The sequence below is a fragment of the Petaurus breviceps genome, unplaced genomic scaffold (genome assembly GCF_028583685.1).
Source record: "Petaurus breviceps papuanus isolate PSGF00001 unplaced genomic scaffold, PetGlider_PUasm1.0 90762, whole genome shotgun sequence".
Classification (NCBI taxonomy): domain Eukaryota; kingdom Metazoa; phylum Chordata; class Mammalia; order Diprotodontia; family Petauridae; genus Petaurus; species Petaurus breviceps.
In genome coordinates, this window is record NW_027187339.1 from 8,527,064 (window position 1) to 8,547,910 (window position 20,847).

At 40.9% G+C, this 20,847-nt stretch overlaps 1 protein-coding gene across 1 annotated transcript in view; it reads left to right on the forward strand.

The window, feature by feature from the left end:
• LOC138146447 (heparan-alpha-glucosaminide N-acetyltransferase-like) overlaps window positions 1-20,847 on the forward strand; it is a 283,193-nt gene that overhangs the window by 72,539 nt on the left and 189,807 nt on the right. Inside the window, exon 4 of the mRNA XM_069068364.1 lies at window positions 108-190. Within this exon, the coding sequence (XP_068924465.1) occupies window positions 108-190 (83 nt within the window). The remainder of the gene's footprint in view (window positions 1-107; window positions 191-20,847) is intronic.

Here is a 20,847-nt window from a genome sequence, read left to right on the forward strand (position 1 = left end):
GTGAGGGAATTAGACAAGATGATCTCCAAGGGTCCCTCCAACACTAATTCTTTGTGACTGATGGCAATAATACTTGCCACTCTTATGCTTCTTCCTTTCTTTTTCAGGAATCAGAGTCTCACCTTCCTGACCGTGTTCTACCTGAGGAGCCCAGGAAGAAAAGACTTCTTTCTTTGGACACATTCAGAGGGTAAAACTCTTCTTCCCTTAGGAGAGCTTTGGAAACAAGAATTAGAGGGTCAGTGACAGGGACTGGGAAGGTGTTAATTGTACTAGAATCAGTGATAACTCTTGGAGTAAAGCTCTGTGATTTCAATCAGATGAAGCATCTGGTGTCCTAGATGTTGGAAGATTGTGGGAAGATTCTAGTGGGCTTTATATGACACATGCTTTATGAAAGAACCATTGTAGTAAAATCAATGTAGAGTATGTTGTAGAGGGACACAGTGCCCAGTTCTGAGATTCTGAGGTGAACTTATTTGTCCAAGCTGAAAGAAAGAGTTTACACAGTGGGAGAGCCCAGTTTAGAACCCAGGTTTCCTGATTCCATGTCTAAGGGTTTTGTTTTTTCCCCTAAATTGTGATACCTATTTCCTTGTCCTCACTATGCTTTAATGTGTGGAAATTCTTTCTGAAATATTGAAGTATGAATTTTATTGACCCATTGAATATTGAAGTTTGAGTCTTCTTGTGTGAAAAGACCTCTCCCCACCTCAGAACAGTGGAGATCTCCCTAAAAGAGCTGGAGTTTGCAATGATTGTAGCAGAGTTTGTCATGCAAACAAGAGTTGAAGCCAAGTTTACCCCTTTCAAGGCACCCTGGTCCCAGTCTGCTTTCACATAAATACTTCCACCTGGTGGTGAACCAGGCAACTACACCATTGCCATCATCTGGTAATTTGACTGTTCCTGTTCAATCGTCATCATTCTTTACATCTCTATAGTGTTTTTCTCCATCTACTATTTCCTTTGAAGGACCCAAAGGTGAATCACCAACTATATCTGGGCTATAAAGTTTGGGGATTCCCCCAGTGACCTCTTGGGGATCTTGGGTGTGTCTTGGAATATTTACTACCTGGACAATTGTTACCTAGTCCTTCCAGCCATGGCAAAGTTTCATGCAGGGGAGATGGAAGAAATTAGGGTGGGTGCCAGTAGAGCACTCTATTATGCACCCTGTTTGAGTATCTTATCCTCTGCCTCTACAAACCACGTGCATTTTCTTTTTTATTATGATACTCCTGACAAACATTAATGAACATGAACATTCCTTGTATGATGAATAGAAAAAGAGAGTTGTATGTGACACCATGGATCTCTAGTATTCTATACAACTTATTTTTAAAATACATATAAAGACAGATAGATAGGTAGTCACATAGGTAGATAGATATATAAGTAGGTAGGTAGATAGATAGATATGTAGATAGATAGATAGATAGATAGATAGATAGATAGATAGATAGGAAGGTAGATATGTAGGTAGATAGATTATATGTAGGTAGGAAGGTAGATACATAAGTAGGTGGATAGATAGATATGTAGGTAGATAGATAAGTAGACAGGTAGGTAGATAGGTAGAAGATAGATGGGTAGATGATGGAATGAATAGATAGGTGGCTGGATGGATAGAAGGATAGATAGATAGATAGATAGATAGATAGATAGATAGATAGATAGATAGATAGATAGATAGATAGATAGATAGTAACTTGTTGCAACTCTGCCTGCTTGTCTGGGTCCCCTTTGAACTTCCTTCTAATTCTCTTCTGTGTATTTTTAGCATTTTACTGATGTTCTTCCTTTATTGGTGTCACTACCACTAAACTGTTTTGCCCTCGTAGCTCCCTTCCCCTCCCTCCTGACAAAAGGCCTCTCTTGTGACAAATAAGTATGGAGAAAAACCCCAAAATGATACATTGTCTATTTCTGAAAATGTATGTCTCCTCCTGCATTTCTAGTCCATCATCTCTCTGCCAAGATGAAGGAGCTTCGTCATCTGTCTTCTGGAGTCATGACTGGGCATTGCATCCAGTGGAGTCTTTCAGTCTTTTCCTTTTCAATGACCTAGTCATTATATAAATTGTTTTCCTGCTTCTGAGGTTTCTCAGAATCCCTCCCTTTTGCCATTTCTTATTCCATTATATATAAATACTTTCATTCGCTCAGCTTTTTGCCATTTACCACTTTCTACAAGAAGCCTTTCCTAGTCCCCCTTAATCCTAGTGTCTTCCCTCTGTTGTTTATTTCTGACTCTCTTCATCCCCCTCCCTACCCTGTATCTGTGTGTGTGTGTCTGTCTGTCTGTCTCTCTCTTTGCAAGTGGTTATTTTCATGTTATCTCTCTCATTAGACTGTGAGCTTCTGGAGGGCAGGGACAATCTTTTGCCTTGCTTCTTTCTCTGTAGTCTTAGCACAGTGACTCTGTTTCGAATTCTTTCCTTCAACAAAAAAGAATCATGTTCATTTTAAAGAACCAATTCTGGTTCTATCTCTTCTGTGAAAACTTTTCATCCCTGAGTGATCTTTCTTCTTAATCTCACTTAATACTTAGTGTTAGTCTCTTAGAGTTGGACAGCACTTTAGATTTCATCCAGGCAAACTTTCTATTAATTTTAGAGGTAAGGAAAGAAAGACAGGGGTTAAGTAACTTGCCTAAGGTCAGGCAGGTAATTAGGTCAGTCAATGAGCTTTATTAAACACTTAAAGGTACCAGGCAGTGTGCTAAATGGCAGAGATACAAAAACCAGTAAAGAGATAAAAGATAGACAGCCCCTGCCTTCAAGGAGATGGTATCTAATCAGAGAAGACAACATGTAAAGGGGGAGTTGAAAAAGGAGTACTGATAGAGGTCAGGTGGCAAAGTCCTAGAATGAGGAATGACTCAGTCTGGACCTTCCCCAAAATGTATGTTCCTTTAAGAACTCACCAATGAAGGGTCCCACAGGAATAGAGAAAGAAGGTTGAGTCATGGTGGCAAAGTCCAGAGAAGGAGTTAAGATAGCCAATGTAAGAGCTAAGTCTAGAACTCAGGCTTCCTGACTTCCAGTTCAGATACAACCATAGAGATCGTTTAGTCCCGAAGCACAGAGTCACATTTAGGTGACTTGCCCATGGTCACGTGAGGAGAATGTACCAGAGCTGAGACAAAAATTCCAATAGCCCAATGCTCACATCCAGTGGTCTTCCCACGGTGCCCTGGATGTGTATGAAGATACACTGCCTTATATCATAGGACTCAGAATCAGAAGAGAACACAGAGGTTATCGAATCCAATCCTTATCTGAAAGAGAGTTTACTTTACGTCATACCTGACAGCTGGTTCTCTAGCCTCTCTTAAGGCTTCTCATGACATTAGTAGGCACCTCTTACATCCAGCCTAACTTTGCCTCTTCGAAGTTTCCCCCCAAATGCTCCTAGGTCTGCCAACAGAATTAATATATTTTCTCTTCCACATACAAGTCCTTTGAATGCTTGAAGTTAGCTATCATAGCCCCCTTCCATCTTCATTTCCTTCAATGGAATTTCAGAGTCCTATCTCCAGACCCTTTGCTATTTTGGCCACCCTGCTCTGGGTAATCTCTCTGTTGTTCAGTCATTTCAGTCCTGTCCAACACTTTGAGACCCCATTTGGGTCTTTTCTTTTTTTTTTCTTTTTTTTTCTTTTTGGCGGGGAGAAAGTAGGGCAATTGGGGTTAAGTGACTTGCCCAAGGTCACACGGCTAGTTTTTTTGTGTTAAGTGTCTGAGGCAGGATTTGAATTCAGGTTCTCCTAATTCCCAGGCCAGTGCTCTATTCACTGTACCACCTAGCCACCCCTATTTGGGGTTTTCTTGACAATGATACTGGAGTGGTTTGCCATTTCCTTCTCTAGCTCATTTTACAGATGAATAAACTGAGGTAAGCAAGGTTAAGTGACTTGACCAGGGTCCTACAGCTAGTGCGTATCTGAGGCCAGATTCGAATTCAGGTCTTCCTGACTCTAGGCCAGGCACTCTATTTGCTATGCCATCTAGCTACCCCTTGATCTGGGTACTCTCTATTATTTATCATTATTCTTCCTAAAAATGCCCAGAACTCAACACAATACTACAGATGTGGTCTGGCCAGGACAGACTATGGGGGTACTATCATTTCCCTAACCTTGGATACTATATTTATCTTAATGCAATCTAAGGCTGAGTTAGGCTCTGAGTGCTTTCTTATTTGGAAAAATGACCCATAGTGCTCAAAATCTTTATATGCTATTCAGTCAGATCTGTCATGGCACAGAGGGGTCGAAGCCCAGAAAACCCAACTGGAGTATAAAACCTGGTGCTGGTGCTTCTTATGTGAGGCCAGCTCTCCAGTGGAGGTTGGAGGGGGGAGAAGAAGGCTCTGGGTAGAAACGGGGTTGCTGCCCCCCCCCACTCCCTCATAGCCTCCTGAGCAGCCCAGGCCCTAAAAATTCTGAGAGTCAACTTGCCCTAATGAAAAGACAGAGAGGTCATGAGTTGGTTAGGAGGCAATTTACTTGTGTCCTGCAGGCTTGTTGAGTCAGGGGGGAGATGGGCCTGTTTGGGGATGGGAACAATGAGCTTTTATTGGTAACAAAAGGGAATGAAAATGAACTTGCTGCAGCCCATGCCCACAGCGAGTTATAATTAAGTTGGGGGCAGAGGGGAATAGGGAGGAGAGCTTTGAAGGGTGAGCACCCACCAGCCAGGGCTGAGCTGAGTATATCACCTCTTCAGCCCAGAGGCTGAGACCATGGCAGTCTGATTCATATCTATCCTTAAACAAATATAGCTGTACACAATATGACACAGAACAATATCTGGAATCTTTCCCCCACTTTTCATAGAGTTGGAAGCTACATGGTACAAGAGACAGAGCTCCAGGCCAGGAATCAGGAAGAGCCGAGTTCAAATCTAGCCTCAGATACTTACTAGCTGTATGATCCCAGCCAAGTCCCGATAAAACGGAGATAATAATAATACATCCCTCACAGGGTTGTTGTGATGATTGTGAAGTGTTCATTGTAGCACCTTGCATGTTTAAGGGCTACATCAATATTAACTGTTGCTGTGGTTATAAGAAACCATGCCTTTATGAATGATAACTATTCCACTCCCAAGGCATCATGGTAGAGGGGAAAGAGTTTTGATTTGGAGGATTGAACTTGGAGTTGTGGGGTCCGAGTTCAAATCCAGCTCTGTCACTTACAACCTGTGTGAACTTGGACATGTCACTTCACTTAATTTGGTCTTAAACTTTTCATCTGTCAAGTGATTTGGGCTGGATGACATCTGAAGTCTCCCTTCTAATTGTAGAGGTGGAATCCTGTGATCTATTCTTTCATTATATGAGGAAGTCAAAGGAGGGGATTAAATGACCTCTGCATTTCTGTATCACAACCTCAGGTCACTCTGATTGCTGGCCCAGGACTCTTTCCACTAATTCTGCCATCTCACAAATGCCTGATGCTGCTTACAAGGTTGGCTTGGCTGAAAGAGGAGGTTGTCCAGGGAAACTCATGCCTACCCACTCTTGGAAAAGGGGTGTCCCCTTTGCAGAGGAAGGCTAGCCCAGTAAGGCCCCAGGAAATGGCTGCTGGTAGCTTTGAAATCTCTAAGTTTCTGTCCTTTGCTGCCCCAATGCCTGGGTCGAGTAGTCATGTCTCTTGAGGCATGCCCAGGTGCCCACATCTTTGATGCCTGTCTTCATTCTTCTGATGGTCACTTGTATTCTAGTCCACACCTGACTGTTTATGGGACAGAATGGCTGTACCCTGTAGCGCTACCCTGACCACACTCTATCTTCAGCAGAGCATGCCCTTTCCTCCAGTTGGGGGAATGGGAGGCTGGGTGGAGGGTTGGCCATTGATTCTCACTTAATTAATGTCTGGATTCTCCTGCTCAGGCAGAATTTGCTGTGACCTACATCTGAATAATTGTGGATGGGTGGAATCATTTATCCATGAGCTCATCATTGCATAATAAACCTATTAAAGTTGATCCATTCAAGTCCCGGAAGAATCCTAAAGAAAAGGGAGGCAGGGAAAAGAACTGTGTTCCCTCCATGCGAATGACCAGAAAGTTTGACCTCAACTACAGCAGGGAGGAAGTACGTGCTAGTCTGACACTTAGAGCTGGGATGACAGTCAAGGTGGAGGTGGGGTCAGTGACCCAGATGACCCTCCTCCCTCCCCCCGTGGCTCAGAGACTTGGCCCAATTCTTCTGCTGGGCTGTGGTTCCAGAGATTTTCTTGCCTTGTTATTATTTTTAACCTTCTTCCTTTTTTACCTCCCACTACTAATTAATTAGCATCCTATCAAAAATCTGCTAAATAGATATTCCTCAAACTCAGATCTGAATACATCTATCCTACCCCCCTCCACATTCTCAAAAACCATTGTTGGTTCCCCATTACCCATAGCATATAATACAAAATATTTTCGGCTTAGCATTTAAAGCCTTCCATAGTCTGGTTCCCATGTACCTTTACAGTATTATTTCACTTTATCCCCTTCACTCTCTCTAAGTTTCAACCAAACTGAAACGGCCATGTCTGCTTCATTCCTGGAGCACCCTCCTTACTCTTAGAATGCCCAGTTTCCTTCAAAGTCCAGCTCAGTTACCTTCTTCTAAACCAGGCCTTCCTTGAACCTCCTGGTTATTAGCACCAGCACCTGACTCTGGAGCCCATACTGTCTTAGTCTAATAATACTTCTTGAAAGTACTTTCTCTTCATTCATATATTTCTTCTATATTGTCTATTGACTTGTGTATATTTCTTCTATGTTATATATTGACTTATATATTGTCCTTGCATCATGAGTCCTCACATAGTCCTTGGTGCATAGTAGGCATTTAGTGAATGCTAATAGGTTGGTTGGTAATTGAGCTCTCAGGCCCTTCCCAGCTTTAAAGACTATAATTCTAAGGACTTTGGAGGTCATGCAGTCCAGCCCCCTGAGTGAGGGGAAATACTCCCTACAACATTCTGGACAAAGGAAGAAATACATTGGAAGACTTCCTATTAGAGAAAGGCAACAAACCATAGTAACAAGGGTCTTGGATCCAGACTCAGAGGATTCTGGGTCTGCTGTTCAACCAGCATGATCCTGGGCAGGCCAATTAATTATTCTGATACTATGATTTCTTCATCTGTAAAATGGAAGCATGGGACTAGCTGATTCCTAAGGGCCTTTCTTGCTCTAAAAACAGGAAGAAGTACCTGATATTTTATTTTTAGGTACTCAAATCTCTTGGTTTTCAGTAAAACTCCTTTCATTAAAAAAATTATTTAAATACAAAAATCAAATAAAATGAGCATTTCCATATGCATAGTAGAACAGAAAAAATAGATTTGTGCATGAGTTATGAATCTTATTATTTGCAGCTTGCTTTTCTTTTAATATACATAATAAATTTGGCTTGGAACTTTCAAAGCTGTCCTGTTTGTCTGATTCTTTGTGGCCTCCTGTTTTCTTGTGTGCATTAAAAAAAATGCTTCCATTATACTCTTTTCTTCTTCTTTTGGCAATACAACCTTTAGTCCTCCTTTTGTCTCTCTCACCCCACAGTTGCTTTTTATTTTATTTATTTATTTTTTTAAAGCAATTGGGGTTAAGTAACTTGCTCAAGGTTACACGGCCATGTGTTTCTGGGTGGGTGCTAAGTGTCTGAGTCCGGGATTCGATCTCCAGGTCTTCTCAACACTGGAGCGGGTGCTCTTACTCGCTGTGCTACATGGCCACCCCCACAGTTGCTTTTTAAAGGCAAAAGAAAACCCAAACCCAATGTAAGAAATATGCCTAGTCAAACAAAATAAATCCAACATTGCCCTGGCCTGAAATGGCTTACTCTCTATTTAATATGAAAGGCAAAAAATTCTAAAATTTACCATGTATCTTCATATAAGAACTAAAATAAAGAGATGAATTTCAGTAGGATGATAGTTTTTAACAAAATATTATCTGATTCCCTTTTGACGAGATTGTTATATCCCTGGGATATGCATACTTCAGGTTGGGAATCCCTCATTTAAACACAAAAAAACATTTTGAAGAGGGTCACTCTACTTTTGGACAACTCTAAATGTTGCTAGGTGCTTTTAAATTTTTTTTCAATACTGAGCTGAAATCTACTTCTGCAACTTTTATGCATTGCTTCTAATCCTACCCTCTGGGACTTAATAGAACAGATATAATTCCTCTTCCACAAGATCCCTCCAAAGACTTGAAGACAGCTGTCTTGTGCCCCTTAAGCCTTCTTTGGTCTAAACAGCCTTTATTTCCTTCTCTTAGGTTCCTTCCAGCAGCAAGAGTCAAGACTGCTGTCATTGACCCTTTCACCCTGTGATAGATGACAGCTTAAAGCAGAGTAGCAAGAGTCCTGGGCTTTGAATTAGATCTGGGTTCAATCCCAGAAGCTATGCCACTTACAAGTTATGAATGATGTGGGACAAGGCACTTCCTCTATCTCAGTTTCCTTCTCTGTAAAGTGAAGAGTTGTGCTAAGTGACTTCTTAGGTCCTTTCCTACTCTGAATCCATGATTCCGTTGTCTTCTCTCCCCTCTCAAGTGCCACAAAGTAGAGTGTAAACACCATGAGGACAGGAGCTGTTTTTTCCTCCTTGTTTCCCAAGATCCTAGCACACTGTCAGGCACACACTCTCCATTTAGTGGGCAGGTAGATAAAGTGCCAAGGTTTGAATCAGGAAGACTCGTCTTCCAGAGTTCAAATCTGGCCTCAGACATTTTCTAGCTGTATGACCCTGGACAAGTCACTTAATCCTGTTTGTCTCAGTTTCCTCATCTATAAAATGAGCTGGAGAAGGGAATGGCAAACCACTCCAGTATCTTTGCCAAGAAAACCCCAAATAGAGTCATGAAGGGTCAGATAGGACTGAAAATGACTGAACAATCACAAAAAGACACTTAGGAAATGTTTGTTGAATTTAATTGAATTGACGTGTATTGAATCTTTTTTTATATATTATATTATATTCTTTTTTATAATTTATAATATTATATTATTATCTTTTTTTATTCCCACTTATAGTTTAGACCCTTACTACTGCCTGCCTAAGACCACTGCAATAGCCCCGAAGTGTTCCCTTTGCCCCATGCCTCTCGCCACTCAATTTGTCTTCCACACAGCTATCAAACTGATATGCCTAAATAATTTTCCTAAAGCCTAGGTCTGCCCACGACACTTCCATGCTCCAGAAACGTCAATAGCTTCCTCTTGCTTTTAGTATCAAATAGAAACTTCTCTGTTTGACCTTTAAAACCCTTTACTGTCTGTCTCTCACCAACTTCCCAGGCTTATTGGCCATCTTCCCCCTTACCCACCCTTTGTTTGAGCCAAGCTGGCTCATTTCCTGTGCCAAACATTTCATCTGCCTCTGCTTTTTCAGGGGTTGTTGCTAATGCCTGGAATACACTTGCTCTACCCCTTGTCTCCATTTCTTGGAATCTCTAGCTTCCTTCGAGGCCGAGCTCAAGTGCTCAAGGTTTGCAAGGATAGCTAACACTTACATGGAGTTTTCAAATTTGCAAAGTGCTTTATAAGATAACTCATTTGATGTGCATAACAGTCCTGGGAGGCAGGTGTTATTATTATCTCCATTTTACAGGAAACTGAGGCTATTTTGCCAAGAGCCATATAATTTGTAAGTATCTAAGCCACATTTGAACTCAGGCTTCCTGACCCCAGGTCTAGTCTTCTAATCACCTTGCTGCTTTAAAGCCTGTCTTGATCTTCCTACCTGCTAATATCCCACTTCAGAAATTTTTTCAGATATATTTTAAACTTACTTAGTTGTGTATATGCTGTTTTGTTCTAAAAGGTCCTGAGGACAAGGACTTGCTTTGTTTTTGTCTTTGTATCTCCAACACCCTAGCACAGTGCCTGGTACACAGTCGGCATTTAATAAATGCTTATTGAGTGGATGAATGATAACCCTGCAGTGATTCCCTATTGCTTCCCAATTAAAAGCCTGGCATCCATAGTCCTCAGTAATACCTCCTCAGACTTGTTTTTCTCGAGTCTTTACCAGATAATTTATATTCTAGCCAGATGACTACTTTATGGCCCTTAGACATGTCTTGGGCCATTTTGATGGATTACTTTAGCTCATATTATTCCCTATGCCTGAAATTCCCTCCTCCTAATTTTTTTCCCTCCATCACTGTCAATTGAAACACAATTCGTCTTTTAAGGTCCAGATAAAATGTCAATTCCACCATGAAGCCATTCCCATTCACAGGAGTTAGCAATGGTCTTTTGTTTCAGAATTTCATGTAGCATTTGGTTTGTATCTCTTATATGTATTTATAATTTCTTTTGAAAAATAATTGCTACTTGCAAATAATTATGATAACTAACATTTTGTAGTGCCAATTATGTGCTAGGCACTATGTTAAATACTTTGCAATTATTAAATTTGATCTTCATAACAACACCAGGGAGGTAGATACTATTATTATTCCCATTTTACAGATGAGGGAAACAGGGGTTAAGTGACTTGTCCAAGGTCATGCAACTAGGACATGTCTGAGACAGGATTTGAACTCAGGTCTTTCTAACCCCAAACCCAGTGCTCTATCCACTGTGCCACCAACTGCCTCAGACTACTGAGGATCAACCAGTGGTCTTCTTGGTGTGGGCATTTTTTCATATTAGAGAAGAACACTCTTACTCCCACCCAAAACCCTTTTTCACCCTTTGCAATTTTTATCTGTCTTTCAGGATTCTTCCATAGAGTGTCTGCCTCATACACTAGTAGACTTGTTAAAGCATTTTTTCTTTTAATATCTTCAGGGTCCTGATGTAGCAAGCTATCCATTTGTTTTCTCTTGTGCTGGATTCTCTTTCTAGTAACAGATGTCCTGGATAATGTTTTTGGTTTTTTGTCTTTTTACTACAAGTTAAGTCAAGTCAACAAGCATTTATTAAGCACTTACTATATGCCAGGTTCTGTGCTAAGTACAGGGAATGCAAATTGGGGATGCAAGCACAAGTGGTCCTCCTCCCAAGTTGTTCAGGACTCCTTAGAATATGTGTGGGTAGGGAGGGGATTCTCACACTAAGGCATGGAGGATGGCTGGCTTGAATCTTTCTCCCAAAATGGAGATTGGCAAAAGTGCTCACTAATAGGAGAGGGGAACCACAGGGGTGGAGAGAGAGCCACACTTCTGGGTGGGAGGGATCATTGGCAACATCCTAGTCAATTTAAACTCACCTTTGCCATTCCAGTCATTTGTAATTCTGACTCATTCTAGATGCTGGCATTCATGCTTCCCAACTATATAGCACCACCAAAGGAATAGAAGTGTGAACACACACATGTACAAATATACACACAAATGCACATACACACATATATATGTGCGTGTGTGTGTTTACACACAAATATACTCATGCATAAATTTCAATACTTTAGTGGATTCTCATCTTTACACTTACAACACCTAGATGTACATATCAAACCTAAGTCTCTCCCCTAAGCTCTAGGCGCATGTCACTAACTGGGCCTTTTGAGCTAGAAGTTCCATAGGTAACTCAAACTCAATCTGTCCAAATGGGAACCCACTCTTTTCCTTAAGACTCTGCTCCTTTTCCAAAATTCTGTATTACTATTGAGGGCACCAGTGTACTTGAGGATACTAGTCACTTAGGCTGAAAACCTTTATGATGTTTTCCACTTCTATTGTAACGCACGCTTAAATATCCAAATTGTGTTGCCCAATCTTGCCATTTCTACCTTCACAATATCTTTCATATACATCCTCTTCACTCATGCAGCCACCACCTAATCACTCCCTTGTTACCTCTTTCCCATACTATTGCCATAGCCTTCTCACTGATCTTCCTGCTATGGATATATTGAAATAATTATCAAAATATGCATTTTAAAACACAAGTTCATATATCTCAGGTTAATAACCTCTGATCTGTAGGGAATCCTTTTTTATTTAAAATGGACATCCTTCAAGATAATGTCAGTCACTTTGGTGAGCATGCACATCCCTCTTTTATGCCTTACTTGATATCAACAATATGAAGAAAGTTTAGTTATCTCTTGTGTGATTTTTCAAGTAATCTTGCATAAATGTGAGAAAACTTGTGAGAAGAGTGCCTTTAAGATATAATTTTACTCTGTTAGATTAAATGCTTTTTTATAATAAAAATATAAGGGCAGAAGGATCTTTTGTCTGCCACACCTTCCATCCATTCACATAGCTGTAAATGTGTGATTGACTGTAGAATATTTTCTGAGAAAAACTATCTCTTCTCTCCTCATGCTTTTCATTAAGGATTCTTGTGATATATAGAGCATTGAAGATTTTTTAGTGATGAGAAAGTAGGCTTGTGGGCCAGTAGTTGTTGATATTTTATCATTCAGTTTTTGTTTGTGAAGCCTATGTGCTCCCTTTTACTACGAATTCTACATCTCACTCTTTTGTGGGTCAGAATATCCTTTAAATTGTAGCTTATGAGCCCCCACTGATACAGCTATGTTTTACCAGTCAGTAAGATGACACACTTAATTCATAACAGAGGCATTTTCATTAAATGGCAATAAAAATAGAGTTCATAATATAACATTTCTCTTCTTCCCCTCCTCCACATGAACTTATGCTCATGTGAACATATCTATACTCACTAGGAAGAGTGGATCTCCAGAGAAAGTATATCGGGAGCGTGGAGAACACATGTGGTCAGGGCCAAAACAGGAACTGAGAGTCCCTGAAAGTAAACTTCATTTCATCATTTTTCTGAGGACCAGATTGGCAGGGATTTATAGAAGTTTGACTAGTTTTTGGACAAAACATTTTTCAGTGAAAGACCTTGGGTTCATGCCTGTGGATCAACTGAACAATTTGGGGCTGTTTGACCTGCAGAATATAAGACTAAAAGGAAGGTGCCGACTGCCTTTGAGCATTTGAAAGACAGTCCTGTGGAAGAGGGACTCCAATTGTTTTTGCTTGGTCTCAGAAGGCAGAACTAGGAGGGATGGAAAGAAGTTGTAAATAGCTACATTTAGAAATTTGTTTTCTAATATTCAGAGATCTCCAAAAGTGTAATGATCTCTCCTAGGAGGTAGTTGATTCCTTCTCACTAAAGGTCAAGTAGAGACTGGATGACCACTTGTTAGGTGTGTGTGGCAGTGGAGATTCTTTTGCAAGTCTGGGTTGGATTAGATTGTGGCTCAGGTATCATTTAATTTGAAAATTCTATGGTTTTCTATCCCTTCATTCTTTGCAACAGATGTTGACACCTAGGCTTCAATTATCTACACTGTAGACTTTTTGCAAATGTTTATTGTGAGTTCTGCAATCCAAGATGTCCAGATGTCCCATTAAGTGATATTTTTTGTTCTGTTGGGCTTTTTTTTTTTTACACATCTTAAAACCAACCCTGCCAATTCCTTTATTTGCATTGCTAAGGAGATTAAGCAAGCCAGCCTTTCACTTAGGAGCAACTTCCTTTTGTATCCTACTTTCATTAATAGCAAGACTGTCAAGATTGTAATGATTCAGTTCCTCCAGTTGTATGAACATTATTATTATTATTTGTCCCTGGATAAAGATCCCACATTTAGAGGACAAACAGCAAAGTTAACGTTCACTGGCAGCGTCGAATCTAGGTTATTCTTAGTACCCTGAGCATCTCTTTCTGATTCCTTGCCACCATTGCTGCAGAATGCATAGACTTGAGGGCCATTGTATTATTTTTCTTTGGTTCATGGGTCTCTGTGGCCAAACACTCATCACCAAAGCCAATACGGTGGTGAGCTTCTCCATATTTATTTGGCATAATCCACGGAAGAGGACCTGAAGTAGGGTGCTGTAGTAGAAAGAGTTTTGGATTTTGAATAAGAAGACTGGAGTTCAAAGCTTGGTACTGCTTCTCACTACCTTCATGTTTTTGAGGAAATCACTTAAACCCTCAGTTTTCTCATCTGTAAAGTGAGGTGATTGGATTAGGTTAATTCTAGGGTGCCTTTCAGCTCAAAAGCCATGGACCCAAAACTTTTCCAGACTAGTAGAACCTGTCAACACTTGAACTTCTCTGATATAGCATTTGAAAACTCAATCATCTCTATATCACAATGAGGCATGAGGGTGGACTATCACCCATTAACCTGATAAAAATGAAAAGCAAGCAAACAAACAAACTTTGGACTTGCCTCAGACTGAAAGAGAGTGTGGAGTTCATCAGGTTACACAAATTTTGTAAGAGAAAATGTAGACCAAAGAAGTCAGTCTTGCTTCTCTCTCTGGGATCCCAATGAAGTTGTGTTAGCAGGGTTGTCATTGACAAGGAACAAAATCCTGGTCTTTATCCTGTCCTAACTTTCTGTGCTCATACCCACCTGTAGCAGCAAGCACCCCAAGCATCCTCAGGGTGGCTGTCCATACAGGTTCTTGGATCTGCTTTGTTAAAGGAAAGCAACTCAAAATGGGTTAACAAGCTTACTTTAATCAGTCAGACCATATATCATTTACCTTGTTCAGGGGAAAAAGGTCAGCACCCTGAACTTCAAAGTATACAGGCAGAATTATCAAGACAGAAATAGATCAAGTAGACAGATTTCCAAACTGTCCAACCATTACATCCATACCCAGTCAACATCTGGGTTTCCACATCTGGGTTTTTCAAAGCCGGGGGGACAACGGTTTCCCAGAATACAGATCAAATCACAGAACACTTCTCAAAGTGAGCCCCCAAAACAAAGCTACACATCAGGGCTTATATAGCCTTCTCCTGGCTCAGAGAATGTAACAACCTTATTGACTCACTGGCCAATCAAGAAGTATCTACTGAAAAACAAGCCTCCAACCCCAGGCTTCAGGTGCACTTTAGCCTAGGGGCAGGGAAGATCTTCCAAATTTGCATTCCCATTACACCACCCCATGTCCAAATTTCATTTTTTAGTCCAAGAAAAGCAAAGGGGCAATTGACAATTGGAGAGTCTTCTGAGCACAGAGTATTGTGTCTGGAATTTGGAGAGAGAGAGAACTACAGAAAACTTTATTAAGCTAAACAGCAGCAGCAGCAGCAGCAAAAAAAAAAAAAAGGCACAAAATGCATGGAAACAAATTTCCTTCCTTCCCACCATAGGAAAACAAACTTTCCTTATCCCCAAACAAAAGAAGACAGTGTCCTTCAATAATAGGGTCTAGTTTGGAATGTACTATGAGGGGTCCCATTCTCCATCACATGATGGATGGAGCCCTAGTTAAACATGCATCAATGGAGGGTGTGGTCAAAGGATCATGAATGAATGAACTTAAAAGGACTTACTAAGGGCTTGCTATGTACTAAGTACAGTATTAAATGCTAGGGATACAAATAGAAAAGGTGAGAGAGTTCCTTATCTGTCGTAGCTCACACTCTAATTAGAAAAGACAACACCTTTACCAAGTTCAATGTAGGACCACTGGAAAGGTCAGAAAGTCCTGGGGGAATTAGAGATCCAGAGCTGGAAAGAATCTTATGTAATGACAACATTTATATAGTTATTGGAGATTTCTACTTTTAATATGTTATCTCAGTCAATCCTCACAACAGCTCTAAGATAGATCGTCTTATTATCCCCATTTTACAGGTGAAGAAACTGAAGCAAAGAGAGGTGAAGTGAAATGACCAGCGTCTCACAACCAGTTAGTACCTGTGGCAATATTTGAACTCGGGCCTTCCTGGCTCTAAGTCCTTAAAGGTCATCTGGTCCAAGTCCCTCATTTTACAAATAAGAAATGTGAGACCTGAGAAGGTTAAGGGACTTGCCCAAGGTTACACATGTAAAAAGTATCAAAAGAGGGGTTGGAACCCAGGTCTTTTGACTTATTTATGGATTCTTCATCTCAAAAGTTATTATGGAGAAAAGATAAGACTGAAGAGAGTTGGAGGAGGAGAAGGAAAAGTGCTAGAGTTTCCCTTTCTCCCTTTAGGATCCTATACCAAATGACCAAGCTCTTGATGGAGGGAGTGGATGGGGAATAGAGGCATCAGGTGGGTCTTCGAATATGGTTTAACTTTGCAAAGTCAAAGAAGTCTTACTGGTGTTCATGGAAGAAGAATGAGTCCTTTGATCTCTGTGTTCTACCATTTCTTCATGTGACTCATCCTCTTTGACTAACTCCTTCTCTTTCTCCGCCTTCTTGTCCTCAATCAACAAGCATTTATTAAATGCTTTCTGTTGGCCAGACCCTGCACTAATATCTAGGGATAACAACAATGGCCCCAACAAAGCAAAAGCAGTTACTGCCCTCAAGAACTCTCATTCTAAGTGAGAGAGAAAACATACAAATGTATACAAAAATGAGTTGGGTTATCTCAGACTGGCACCTTAGTGGTCAAATAGCAATAGTAAAATTTGTAGCACACAGGTGGTGGTTAATTTCTTTTACTAAATGCTTTACATACATTATCTCACTTGAAAATGGGTAGTGTATGGGGTAGAAATGAAATTCTCTGTTGTTCGTCCCCTGGGCATTTGGATTTTTAAACAGGTAACCACAATGCCTGGAAACAACCCTCTGAAAGGTAGGGGCTGATAATTTTATATTAAGCATTGATCATTCACTGTCAGCTGATGGATGAGTAACCAATCTACAGTCTCTCAGCTTGCATTAGCCCAGGCTGCTTTAGGTTTCCAGGCAAACTCCCTGGTCACCTATGAGCACTGAGGCTGCTTTATGCCTGATCCTCATTTCCAGTCCCCACATGAATCGTGTCAAATTAAATTCCAATTTCTCTCATGCTGAACTCTTTTAGGAACATATTTAATTTACTTCAAAAGCAAAAGAAAAACAACCACTTTGTAATAGATAGATGCTCAGAGCATCTGTCATTCTTTGTGTTGTAGAGAGCTGTGAGCATGAAAGGATATTATATTCTTGGACTTCCAGTTTCCATTCTGACTTTGACATGGGACAGAAAGTTAAGCTTTGTTGTCAGAAGAAACAGCCACCTCTCAGATTTCTTTTCTGAGTAAGCATGACGGATAGGCTAAGTAGGGAGGATTGGCACTCATTGGTCCCCAAACCAATGACACCTATTTATGACTGGTTTAGAGATATCATAGGTCAGAGTCCTGCACGCTGTAACTGAGCACTTCGGAACTATGTAAATTGTATTTATTTGACTCTCTTTCCCTTAGATACTAGCAAAACCCTTACTCTATAAGACCCAAATTCAAGTTTTAAGTGAACAAAAAGAGGAAAAAAGGGAGGGGGTATCCATGCTTAAGAATTTGGAGAAGTGGTACCCAAAAAGCCAACCATGGGAAAAGTGGTAGTGGAAAAGAGATAGCAATGCCTGCCAGTTGGGCAACTCTGGGGGCATTTTCTTCTAGAGAATTAGTAAACAAAACCACCACATAGGGCTGTGTCTAAGGCACACCTGCAATGTTGTCTTTACTGGAAATAAATCTTACCAGTCTAGCAAGGAAGGCGATTATTCTGACATCGTGCTTAGGACAATAGAAACCTTTTTCAGTTTGTTCCAAGGACTCAAGGTGAGGGGGAGTTGTCAAGTCTTTACATGAATCTCTTTCCCACTCATTCATCTCATCTGCATTTTTTCCCTTTTAGATCGTTCCCAAGCTGACTGCTCTCCTCTTTCCCCTAGTTATGCCTTTTAGGCCAAGGCAGTTTGGAAACCTTCGAATTCAGTTGGAATCTCTGCAGAGTGCCCAAACTCAATTCCTCCATCTTGTTCTAGGCAATTGTTGTAGATTGTTTGTATTCCAGAACCATCTTTGTTCTGTAGCTCTGGGAAAGCCAGAGCTGGCTTTTCTTGGAGTCCCTGGTCCCCCAAGCCCATTGCTTCTGCCCTGCTTGTCTCAGGCTGACATACTTCAAGTGGAAATGGATGAGTCTCCCTGGGACTACATAGAATAGACTGTCAGCCTCAGAGCCAGGCTTAGGAGTGTGGAGAAGATGATTTATTTTGCATTTACTGCTTGGAGTTATTAATGTTCTCCAAAGTAATCTTTGGCTCATACAGCCAAAAGCAAATAGAAAAACACTGGACCCAAATGGAGGCTACCAGTGGGCTGAGGGGGAGCACCTAGAGAAAATAGAGAAAGGAACCAGTTTTACTTAGTAAAATGGTGAGGTTGATGGAGTTTGTTGTGGGAACCCTCCAGCCTCCCTTGACTTCTGCCTTTGTCTACTTACAGGCACCTTTGTTCTGCCTTTTGTGCATTCTCAAATGTACCCAAAGCTGTCAAACTCCGGGACTCTGTCTTTCAGAGAGGAAAATAACCTGATAAACTTAACAATGCTAAAGTATTATGGACTTAATGTGTGGTCTGGCAAACAGGAATTTTCAATCTATAGGAAGACCATGGAGAGGACATTTCTTAAACCAAAGGAATGAATCACTAATTGTGGAAATTTAGCCATAAATGGGAGACATAATTTTTATTGGGGGGGGGTACACATTGATTCCCATAAAATCATAGATGACTGCTTTCCTTTTTTGTGACTAAAGCTAGCCTTGCTTAGCTAAATTTAAATACTAAATTAATATAATTTTAAAGCAAACCAAATTGGAAGGGAAAGAGTTCATCTTTCACTTTAGGGGAAATTAGTATGCTCCCAGACTAATTTCCACTTCTTGTCTAATTTTTGGTTATTGGTTGATCTGCCTTTGCTTGCTTAGGATAAAAGAATGCAAATAGGATCCTTAGAGATAATTTAGTCTAACCCCTTTATTTTATTCCCATTGATGCCTGGTGCACAAGAAGTAATTTGAAGTATATTATTCAGGAGACAGATAGAAAAAGAGATATACGCCAGCAAGTAGCGAGAGAAAGTGCTGATGGAATTAGAGTTTTACTAGGAAAAGACAACAGGGGCTTTGCTCCAAGGGATAAAATTTAGAGGGTGCAAAAATTTAGCACATTCACTTCTTCAGTAGAATAGAAGCCATAATACTAATTAATTTCCATTCAAGTTCAACTGAATTTATCTTAATTACTTCTTGGTTTTATTTTGATACAATGAGTTACAAAGTTGATTTGAGGGCATCGTTTCTTGCCCCTTGCCCCACTCATGTTTCTTGCTACTTGTCCCAAGCTTAAAAATGGCTGCTTACGGTAGGATAACCAAACACATAGGAGCAAAGATGAGTATGAGATCAGGGAATAGTAAGGAGGCCTGCCTAGCTAAAGCGGAAGGGGGATGTTAGGGACACAAAGAATTATAACAGCCCAGGAGATTCCAGGTTTGACAGTGCACCAGTTTTCCTAGGAGGGAGAGAGAGCTCTTGGCAGCTCAGAGGTTTTATAGAGATGATTTATATCTTGTTTTATTATCCCCCAGGTGCACTCTGGGGCACCAGTTATGAAATAATCCCCAGGGCACCTTTAAATTCCAGGAGTGTCAGCTAGGGAGGGGCCAACAGGGATGGAGCCAGGTTCCTCCCTTCAGGGAATAAGTCTGTTTGGAGAAGTCCCCACCAGCAGAACTGGCTAGAGCATGGGATTTGTCCACTCTCCAAATGTACTCAATTCAGTCTGACTCTCAGAATCCAGTTGAAAGTACAGAGTAAGAGCTATCCCAGGGCTGGTTATCCTCCCCAAGACAGGATCCCAACTGAGCAGGAGAAGTTGTACAGGTCAATCTCCTCCCCCACTCCCAGGTCTACTGCCTACCTCTACCAAGGTCTCCGAAGGCTAATTGAAGTTATAATATTAACAGTTCACATTGATTTTGTGCTTTATGGTGAAAAAGCATTTTATATGCACATTGCTTCATTTAGTCCTCACCACAACTCTATGAGGCGGGTCAATGCAAATGTCCTTATCCCCATGTTCCAGATGAAGAAGCTGAGTTTTATGCACATTAAGTGATGTATCTGAGGACACTGTTTAATAAAAAGCAGAGAATGAAAGCCACGTCTTTTAATGTGGAGCAGACTGCTCTTTCCTCTACATCTTGATGAGTTTATAATAAAGTTTATAAGAAATGGCCAGGAGGGAATGCCCGAATTGTTGTTCTTGTTGTTCAGTCATCTCAGTCGTGTTGGACTCTTTGTGATCCCTGAATGACTGGATCAGAGAAGCAGAAATGGGACTGTAATCCAAAGAGGTCAGGGGAGGTGGGCAAGAAAAGTTCTCAAAACCTGATTGGTACAAGTAGCATTTCTTTCCTCTTAGAACTAACCCTGACAATAATCACCAGCTTTTGTCCTGGCCCTGTCCTTGGCTACTCTGAGATCCCTTTTACTAAAGGTTTAAGTAACAATTCTGGGGCAAATTCAGTTTTGTAACAGATAACCAGTCTGTCCCATTCAGGTGCCTTCTTGCTAAGGGAGAGCTGGTCAGTCCCCGGACAGTCCAGCCAAGGCATCTATGGTATAGCCAGTGGCTTCTGACCCTTTCACTTCCAATGATAGAAGAAGTTGAGGATTGAGGCTTCATATTGAAGATTCTATGATGAGGGAAGGTAGACCTACTGAGAAGTACATGATGGTGATAGGACTTTGGTGGACTATAGTTTGTATGTAGGGCACTGTGCTACAGGACTGGAGGAGGGCAAGGTACCAGAGTGGCAGACACAGGGAAAAAGCACTTCATGAACTTGAAGGTCCATTGGATAAGGTTTCTGAAGAAGGAAATCGCAAACCATTCCAGCATCTTTGCCAAGAAAACCCCAAACAGGTCATGAAAAGTCAGACATGACTGAAAGAACTCAACAACAGCAACAATGATAGGATAAGATTTGTCAGCTCACCTAGAAACCCTCACTAACAAGAGAGAGAGAGAGACAGAGAGAGAAAGAGAGAGACAGAGAGACAAAGACAGAGACAGAGAGACAGAGAGAGAGAGAGAGAGAG